Here is a 10,385-nt window from a genome sequence, read left to right as displayed (position 1 = left end):
CAGGCAGGTGTATCTATAAAGAACCCCCCCCCCCCCAAGAAACAACAATGCACCTGCACATGGTCCACGCTGTACATACATACAGGGTTGGTTCTGTACAAGGGCATGCTTGTTATTCCGTGTGTGTGTGTGTGTGTGTGTGTGTGTGTGTGTGTGTGTGTGTGTGTGTGTGTGTGTGTGTGTGTGTGTGTGTGTGTGTGTGTGTGTGTGTGTGTGTGTGTGTGTGTGTGTGCATGCGTGCCGCCGCCCCGTAGCTCCGCACCACGGCTGGAAGCAAATTCCCGGAGATCGCCCTTCACCTCACCTCGCCGTCCTTACCTTGTCAGGCCGACGTAAGTGAGACGGACACCCCAATTCGGGTGAAGTGCGCGGGACTTCTTTATTTCTGGCGTGGGGCCCCCGCGAGCGCGATTCGATCGGGGCCCGGCGGGGTGCGTGCGTGCGTGTGTGCGCGCGACTTCGCTCCGGGTGCCGTCACGAGGGTGGGATGCCGGGTGGAGGCACCCACCCGTCGCCCCCGCTCTCTGCTCCTCCTTCCATCCCCGCCGCCCCCCCCCCACCCCCCCGGCGAGCGTGCAGTCGCTGCGCCCGGCCGGCAGGGGGCGCTGCGGGCCCACGACTGACGCCACGGGACGGAGGCGCACGTCGAGACGGGGCTCGAGTCCCATCGAAACGTCGCGACAGATTTCATTATTTGCCTTCAATGTTCAGTGCAAAGTGAATTAATTTAAATCATACTATAATTAAATGGAATCTCATTTGATTAGATAATAATAATAATAAGAGAAAAACAATGGGAGATCTCGGCACTTTCTCGGGATGAGGTAGATGAGCCTCATTATAAAATGATTTTTAAGTCTCTGCTTTTTTATGACCCTTTCGTTGCCGCGTGTTGAGACTTTGTCAATTAAATGTGCGTTAAGCTCAGTGTCATGTGTCAATGCGATTAACAGGGTTTTTATTTGTCACATGCAGTGAAAAGATTAAAAAGGGGGAAACTGTAAAGGAACGAAGAAAATATGGACCAGAGAGAAAACTTAATCAGAAAGAAAGACAAGAAACCAAAAATGTAGTCAAAGATGTATCAGCAAAATATGTTATGTTATGTGTAATATGTGTAACAGCAGTAGTGGTTGTAAAATCAATCAACCAGACCGGTATTCACTTAAATTTATATTATTATTATTATTATTATTATTATTATTATTATATGGTAACATGATGGGTCACATATGAGGGGGAAAATAATCTTTATTTTTTTTTTTCTTCTTTTATGTTCTGCTCTTTATTACCTTCCCACAGCCCCCCAAGCCCCCACCCTCCACTTCCAGCGATTTTTAAATTATTTTTGTTTTCACGGAGAGCTGAGTCGAGTCGTCCAACAAAGTACACGTTTATTTTCAACACCACCGTCTCAAAGCGTCCTGTGGGTGACGCACGGCGCGCGCTGAGCGTGTGGGCGCGCTCATTCCTCGTCGGGTGTGCGCGCGCGTGTGTGTGTGTGTGTGTGTGTGTGTGTGTGCGTGCGTCCCCGGCTCCCCGTCCACCCCCGCGGTGCGCTCTGAATGGTGCGGTCCGGGCTCCGCGGGCACCCCGCTCGTTGACCGGCGGAGTATTCTCATCAGTACCACCACGCGCGGCAGCACCACGGCGGCACCCGCCACACCTTCACCCCGCAGGACGCACCCGCCGCCGCCGCCTCCTCCTCCGGTGTTTTTCAGCGTTTGTTTTTTTTTTTTGTTTGTTTTTCATTTTTTGGTTTCTTTTTTTTTTCTCTTTTGTCTTTGTTCCTTGTTTTTTTTTTTTTTTGTTTGTTTGTTTGTTTGTTTGTTTGTTTGGTTTTTCTTCCCGCGATGAAACAAACTCTCACCGAGCTGATGAGGATGAGCAGGATTTGCAGGATGGTACTCGCCACTTGTTTGGGATCTTTTATTCTGGTCATCTTTTATTTCCAAAGTATGTTCCAGCCAGGTAGGAGGACACCTCGACTCTCTCTTTTTTTTTCCCGTGTGTGTGTGTGTGTGTGTGTGTGTGTGTGCGCGCGTGTGTGCGTGCGCGTGCCCGCCCGCGCCACCGCCGGCGGGGTCGACGGATCAATCGTCAGTGGATAAATGATGCATAATCAATAGCGTCGGTCCTGCGCACCCCCTGCGGCGCACACACGCGGCGTCGGGTCGCGTGCGTGACGGAGCCCGCGCCGCGCAGTGGGAGGCTCCGCGCGTGGCGTCGTCCTTCCGCTTGTCACGACGTCGCCACGCGCGCACGGGCGTGTGCCGTGTGCCGTGTCCGTACAGAATAAACGGAATGGAGAGAATAACGGAAAATGTATATATTTATTTTATTATTATTGTTACTGTTTTTCCTTTTAGGTTTTCTTTCATTTACTGCTTTATCACCGGTCGTTATTCATATGTTTAGTGTGAATTGAGAACAAGATGCTGAAGTGATGAACCGCCCCTACGGCGGATACTCTGATTATTCGCGTGTTCGGTTATTCGCGTCTCATCATAGTTATTGTCATTTTACAGTAGTTTCCAAATGTGGCCGCGTTGAAAGCCAAGATCTTGATTATTATTATTATTTTTTTTGTTGTTTTTTTCTTTTCTATTTTCATTGAAACTCCTAAATTCGAATCGTGGAGACTTCCCTTGGACAACTCTGCCTTCCAGACGCCCGGGTCAAGGGGCAATTTCCCTAATTTCACCGGAGCTAGGCTAGTTGAACCCATCTGCTGCCTTGCATTGAGCTAACACGGTTAGCATGCGGGAATTTCCGAAAAGTGACATTTCATCGCTTGGGTTCTTTAATTGGCCTAAATCACATTATAATTATTTTTATTGTTATTATTATTATTATTAGAGTTCATAATGAAAGGGTTGTCCTCACTGTGGTGGGATGAGAGCGTCTGGGAAAAACCATGTGAAGCCATGTGTCAGATTATCACAAATTCTCATTGTTCGTGGGTCTGGAACAAAAGGCAATTTTGGAGCAAGGGAACACCTTGAGCTCAGTGCGTGGAAGTACGAGCGGCGTGCGTGTTGAGTGCGTGCGTGCTTCTGGCGTTTTTCTGGCGTGCGTGTGTGTGTGTGTGTGTGTGTGTCTGTGTGTGTGCGTGTGTGTGTGTGTGTGTGTGTGTGTGTGTGTGTGTGTGTGTGTGTGTGTGTGTCTTGGGGTAGGAATTTCTGAGCCGGGTAGACCTTGGGTGAGTCACCGGGGGTTTGCTCGGATCAGCCGGTGCGGCGGGAGCCGGGATGCCGTCACCTTTTGACTGTTTCCGCTGCTGGACGTTCACCGCGTGGAGGCACGCCACCCACACCCCCCCAAAAAAAGAAAACTCCCCCAAAGTGTGGTGGTGGTGTGGAGGAATTAATTGTCAGGTGGACTCATTCAAATTGCCGGATGCATCATGTAGATGTACTGGAGTCCAACTGGGCTTCATTACACCAACAGGGTTCCTCCCGCCAGGGCCTTGAGGTGCTTGAAAGTGCTTGAATTCCGTCCTCGGACCGGTGTGTCAGTACTGGAATACCATTGAAAATAGCCCTCTTTGTGCTGAAGTGCCTGAAAAGTCCTTAGGGGGGGACGGGGACGTGATCGTTAAAAACCTGTGGTATTCCCTCTGTTTTTTTTTTTTTTTCTATTTATACCCGAATAAAAACATTTCCACAACCTCTTTTACAACGGAGATTATTCCAGGGAAATGTACATTTAATCCAGCACGGTTGGAAAAAGACACCTATAATGGTAGATGACAATGATATTAATAATACATATAGATATACTAATATAAATAACAGACAAGACTTAGGTTATATTATATTTTAATTAATAAGGATCGCATTGAAAACGGATTGTATTTGTTTCGCGGGAAGTCCTGGAAAATGGAAAAAAAAAAAAGAAAGTGCTTGAAAGTCCTTGTATTTCATTTTGATTACGACAGAATGAAATGAGAGCGATTTACAGCACTAAAGTGTGCGATGTTCGAACCCGACGGCTTTTCCAAATGTTATTTCAAACCCCACGCCGTGATGCGTTTTCCGGTCCGTCCCCGACCGTTTGGAGGAGGCCTGGGTGTGATGCGGAGCGCTGCAGTGAGTCGCTCCCTGTGTCACCAAGTGGATGTTGTCCTGTCCTTGTTTTTCTGGTGATGACAGGGTCCGCCAGAGGAAACCCTTGTTTAAAGTACAAAAATACAACTGATACAGTATCCTGTTTGTCTACAGTGTGGATTTCTAGTGTGTATCCAGTGTATTTATAGTGTGTATCTATTCTACAGCGTGTATTTAGTGTGTATCTACAGTGTGCATTTATAGTGTTTTTATAGTGTGTATCTAGAGTGTATTTATAGTGTGTATCTATCTTACAGTGTGTATTTAGTGTGTATCTACAGTGTGCATTTATAGTGTATTTATAGTGTGTATCTAGAGTGTATTTAGTGTGTATCTACAGTGTGCATTTATAATGTATTTATAGTGTGCATCTAGAGTGTATTTAGTGTGTATCTACAGTGTGCATTTATAGTGTATTTATAGTGTGTATCTAGAGTGTCTATTTATTGTTTGTATTTATAGTGTGTATCTATTCTTCAGTGTGTATTTATAGTGTGTATCTATTCCATAGTGTGTATTTAGGGTATAGTGTGTATCTACAGTGTGTATTTATACTAGTTTCACTCAGAAGCTGCAACTCAATGTCTTGTGTTGTTTTCTGCGCTGAAAATAACACCGTTCCTGTTTATATATACAATCCATCACTCTCTCCTGTTTCTCTCTTTATCTCTCCACCGCTCTCTCTCTATCACTCTCTTGCCAGCCATGTCTCTCTCTCTCCTTTTTCTCCCTTTCTACCTCCCTATCTCTCCATCTCTCTCCCTCTCTCTCTCTCTCTTTCTCTCTATCCCTGTCTGTCTCTTTTCATCTCTCTCCAGTGTTCTCTCACTCTCTCTCTCTCGCTCGCCCTTTCTCTCTCCCCACTTTCTCTCTCTCTCTCTCTCTCACTGTCCCTGTCTCTCTTCCCATCTCTCTCTCGCTCCCTAACTCTCTCCAGCGCTCTGTCTCTCGCTCGCCCCTTTTCTCTCTTTCTCTCTCCCCGTCACTCCCTCTCTCCGTATCACTGTCTTGCCTTCTCTCTCTCTCTCTCTCTCGCTCTTTTCTCTCTTTTCTCCCTTATTCTCTCCCTCTCTCACTGTCCCTGTCTCTCTTTCTCTCCCTCTCTCTCGCTCCCTAGCTCTGTCCGGTGCTCTCTCTCGCTCGCCCCTTTTCTCGCTTTCTCTCTCTCCCTCACTCCCTCTCTCTGTATCGCTCTCTTGCCGTCTCTCTCTCTCTTTTGCCTTTTTTCTCCCTCATTCTCTCCCTATCTCTCTGTCCTCGTCTCTCTTTCATCCTTCTCTCTCGCTCTCTTGCCATCTCTCTCTCTCTCTTTCTCTCTTTTCTCCCTTTCTTTCTGTCACTGTCTTTCTCTTTCCATCTCTCTCTCTCTCTCTCCAGCCCTGTCTCACTCCAGCCCTCTCTTGCTCTTTGTCTCTATCTCGCTTCATCACTCCCTCTCTCTGTGTCGCTCTTTTGCCCTCCCTCACTCTCTCTCTCTTTCCATCTCTCTCTCGTTCTTTTTTTCTCTCCCCATCAATCCCTCTCTCTGTATCGCTCTCCTGCCATCTCATGCCCTCTATTTCTCTCTCTCTCTCTCTCTCTGTCTTCCTCTCTCCACCTCTCGCTCCCTCTCCTCCGCCCTCTCTCTTTCTGTCTTGACTTCTGTAAATGCGACAACCCCCTCTGCATTTTCTCTTGTTTACTAATTGTCAGAATATGCTCCATCCCTCACATGTCTTTCCTGACATAACCCCCTCCATCCCTCCCTCCATCCTTCCACCCCCCCCTCCCTCCATCCTTCCACCCCCCCCTCCCTCCATCCTTCCATCCCTCTGTCTCTATCTCTCTCACACATTGCACCATTGTAGTGGGTGGCTCGGATGTGTGCGGAGGCGGCGTCTCCCCCAGTGGAGGTATGCGCTCGGTGGCCTGAGAGAATGTCCCCCCTGTGCAAACTCCCCCCCCTCACCCCTCTCTCAGGGCCCGTGGGGTCACGACCCCGTGTTAAACAGACAGCGAAGGGGAGGTGTGTGTGTCTTTGTGTGTGTGTGTGTGTGTGTGTTTTTTTTGGAGGGGGTGGCGTTTTACAGTGGCTTTAAGTCAACAATACCTCCACGATGAGTCACAGCAGAGATGGGCTCGAGTCTGACGGTCTGTCTTTGAAGGTGAGAGCCGGAAGGGACACGATTCGGGTGGGAGTCCATTTTGGATCTTTTTTTAATTTTTGTGCGATTATGAGGGAATAGACACCGATCAGCCACAACATTAAAACCACAGGTGAAGTGAATAACATTGATCATCTGGTTCCAGTGGCACCTGTCAAGGGGTGGGATGTATGAGGCAGCAAGTGAACAGTCAGTTGTTGAAGTTGATGTGTTGGAAGCAGGAAAAATGGTCAAGCGTAAGGATCTGAGCCACTTTGACAAGGACCACATTGTGATGCTAGACGACTGGGTCAGAGCATCTCCAAAACAACAGGTCTTGTGGGGTGTTCCCGATGTGCAGTGGTTAGTACCTACCAAAAGTGATCCAAGGAAGGACAAACGGTGAACCGGCGACAGGCTCATGGGCGCCCAAGGCTCATTGATGCCGCCGGGGAAGTGAAGTCTAGCCCGTTCCATCCCATAGAAGAACTACTGTTGCACAAACTGGTAAAAAAAGTTAATGCTGCTGTGATAGAAAGGTGTCAGAACACACAGTGCATCACAGCTTGATGTGTATGGGGCTGTGTAGCCACAGACCGGTCAGAGTGTCCATGTTGACCCCTGTCCACCTCTGAAAGCACCTACAACGAGCACGCGAGCATCAGAACAGGACCATGGAGCAACGGAAGAAGGTGGCCCGGTCTGATGGATCACGTTTTCTTCTACATCATGTGGATTAGGGGTTAGGGTCCAACATGGTGGAGCATCTGTGGGATGTGCTGGAACAATAAGCCAGATCCATGGGGGTCCCAACTCACAACTTCCAGGACTTAAAGGATGTGCTGCTAACATCTTGATACCACAGGACACCTTCAGAGGTCTTGTGGTGGGTCAGAGCTGTTTTGGGGGCACTAGGGGGAGCTACACAACATTAGTGGTTATTAGTGGAGGTTTTAATGTTGTGGCAGAATGGTGTATACTATATAAATATATATATATATATATTTCTTAAAACTTTTGCAGTGTGGGCAATAAGGGTTGCCTATATTGCCCTGGGCAACCAGATTTGGGCCGTTGTCAACCATGTTGTGCGCTCTGGTGGAGGTATAACCCACCGCCTGGAAATCGATTAATCAATCAATCCCTCGATTATAGAATCATTAGAATTCGGCAACCATTTTGTCAGTCTTGGCAACCAAAAGCTGAACTGTTGTTGTCAACTTGTAAGAGTTACTGTCGGGGTCCTGTTTTGTCTCTTCTTCAAATTCTATTTGTCCAAACATTTGTCTGAAAGCGTAGTTTTGACTGGCTGCTTGGACAGCCCCGACGAAGGTCGGTTGAACGAAACGTGGCTTGAATTTATTCAAAAGGCCCATTTAAATTGTTTGAACATCTCCGTGACGTGACCAGCTCTTCTCCCACTGACCTGTCCCTCTTTTAAAATGGCAGCGTTTCATGCACGTCAGGCGATCATACCGTGTCACCGGTAGATGCATGCTCGCTGTCTTGGAATGAGACCTTGACATGTCTTGCCATGTGCACACACACACACACACACACACACACACACACACACACACACACACACACACACACACACACTCACTCCATCACAAAGCAGCGGGTCAGGGTGGCAAGCGGAGGTTGAGCGGCTGGTGTGGACCCTCCATCTTGTCCACTCGGATTGGCTTTCAGCCTGAGGTCGCTCTGTTTGTGGGGACAGATCGCTTCAGCTTCAGCGGCAGTTCTCTGTCCCTCTCTTTCCTTCGCTCCCTCTCTCTCGCTCTTTCCTTCTCCCTCTGTCTCTCTTTCCTCCTCTCGCTCTCTCCCCCACCCTCTCTTTGTTTCTTCGCTCTCTCCCCCTCTCTCTCTCCCCCCGTTTCCATTTCTACACGCCGCCTTCTATCTCCTACTCTTTATTTTTTCTCCTTCTCTCCCTCCGTACCTCTCCTTCTAAATCCCCTCCTCTCTACCCCTCTCCTGCTTTCTATCTTTCCCACTCTTAATCTGCCTTTCTTTCTTTCTTTCTCTGACATTTTTTTCTCTCTCCATCTCTCCTTCTGTCTCTTGTTCTCCCTCTCCTCTTCCCCCTCTCGTTCTCCCTTTCCTCTGTGCCCCCCCCTCTCCTTCCAGCACTTGATCTCCCTTTTCCCACTCTCTCTCTCTCTCTCTCTCCTTCCCTCTCCGTCCTCCTTCCCTCCCTTCCTCTCTCGCTCGTGCTCTCGGGCCTCCGAGTCACGCGATCACGTATCCCACGATGCCTTTCACCGGGTCGCCTGACCTCCAGGCCCTTATTTACAACACATGCGCTGTTGTCATGGCGGGTGTGTGATGTGGCGACGACGTCGGTGGGTGGAGCCGAAAAAGAAAGAAAGAAAGAAAGAGCCTCTGGGGGATGGCCCTGGCTGGAATTTCTTTGGGAAGCTCTAGATTCCTCACCGCCTTTGGTCCGGGCCGGTAACGTCCGGCGCTGCAGCTGATGCCGTGACGGGGCGGCACAGGGTGATGGGGGAGGAGGGGGGGGTCGCCGTGACCAGAGGGCTCACCCGCAGCCACGCCCCCTCCGCCGTGACTCTTTCGCCGGTGTCTGTGCAGACTTTCATCGTTAAAGAACGAGCGCGTTGATTGCTCAGGGCGGCTGTACAACAGGTGTACAGCCGCCCCTGACCCAAGGCACGGGCGGCTGTATTGTTGGTTCCGTTTTCGTGTTAGGGCAACAAGGATTTTAGGACGTACAGTATGTTACAGGGTACTTATCAGGTCCTTGAGGCGCTTGAAGTGCTTGAATTTCATCCTCAGAATTGCGAGTACTGGAACACCTTGAAAATAGTCCCTTTTTTGCAGGAGTTCTTGAAAAGCCCTTGAAAAAAGGCGAACGATGAAAACCTTTGAAATTCCCCACGTTTTTGTCATTCAAATTGTAATGTAATAAAAACATTTCCAGAATGATGTATGAAATGTAAAGTGAATCCAGCACGGTTGGAAATAGACACTTATAATGGAAGATGACAATGAGATTAATAATAGATATATACGTAGATATATACAGTGTATAATAGATATACTTATATAAATAATAGACAATGAGGTCAAGGCTATATTCTATTTGAATGAATAAAGATAACATTTAAAGTGGATATCTGTTTTGTGTGAAGTCCTGAAAAAAAATTTAATAAAATATCCTTAAAATGGTGCTTGAAAGTCCTTAAATTACATTTTGTAATGCCTGAAAGAACCCTGATACGAAGATATAGTCATGGATGTTACATAAATTGTGACAAATCTTTCAGCCGTTATTTGGCAATTAGGAAGCCATGGATATGAGGCGTGTGTGTGTGTGTGCGTGTGTGCGTGTCTGCGTGTGTGTGTGCGTGTGCACGCGCGCGTTGTATTTCCCATGGAAAATCTTAACCCATACCCATACCCTCAAATCAATTCAAATCCTCGCGGCCCCCCTCTGTGATCTCTGGCGACCCCCTGTGGAGTCTGGCACTCCAGGTTGGGAATCGCTGTCTTCAAATCTCGTCAGTTGCGCTTCCAGGCCTGGGGTTCTGAATGTAAAACCAGATACATCCACGTTCTGTCGACTTCAGTGGATTTGACTCATCATCCCTTTTCTACCAGCCTCAGCGTGTTCGTGTTTCAAATCCGCTCTCCCAGCATGCCTTTGTGTTCTGAGGCGTTGAGTTGAGGGCGTGGCCGCTGTGACTCTTTTCAGCGTTTGAACACATTCGGGCATTCTTCCGTTCACAGGCCGTCTGATGTTATCGTGCGCTGACAGAGGAGATGACCTACAGAGATGAAATCAGAGAGCTGCTCCCTTTGTGTGTGTGTGTGTGTGTGTGTGTGTGTTTTGTATTACATGCAGCTATTTATGCTTTTGTGTCGGTGTGTGTGTGTGTGTGTGTGTGTGTGTGTTGTATTACATGCAGCTATTTATTCTTTTGTGTCAGACTGTGGGTGTTGAAATGTGTATTTACATTTATATCTGTCTGTCAATGTATTTGTGAGACCATGTGTGTTGCATCTGTCTGTGTTAGTATTGTGTGTAAGGGTTTTGTGTCCTCACAAGTGCACGTGTGTTTGCCTATGCGTGTTTATTTTAGGTATTGCGGTGTGTGTGTGTGTGTGTGTGTGTGTGTGTGTGTGTGTG

At 48.0% G+C, this 10,385-nt stretch overlaps 1 protein-coding gene across 2 annotated transcripts in view; it reads left to right on the top strand.

The window, feature by feature from the left end:
* Positions 1–1,853: 1,853 nt before the first annotated feature.
* Positions 1,854–10,385, top strand: part of chst11 (carbohydrate (chondroitin 4) sulfotransferase 11) — a gene marked incomplete at its 5' end in the record, with an annotated part of 74,028 nt that continues 65,496 nt past the window's right edge. The window contains one exon of one of the 2 annotated variants that reach the window (XM_080022219.1): positions 1,854–1,956. In XM_080022219.1, the coding sequence (XP_079878345.1) occupies positions 1,854–1,956 (103 nt within the window). Of the gene's footprint in view, positions 1,972–10,385 lie in introns of both variants that reach the window. The other variant, XM_080022218.1, reaches the window with a different exon arrangement.

Source organism: Zeus faber (assembly GCF_960531495.2).
Source record: "Zeus faber genome assembly, chromosome: 21".
NCBI lineage: Eukaryota > Metazoa > Chordata > Actinopteri > Zeiformes > Zeidae > Zeus > Zeus faber.
The sequence above is the reverse complement of the archived record's forward strand: the minus strand, read 5'-3'. Positions and strand labels throughout refer to the sequence as shown.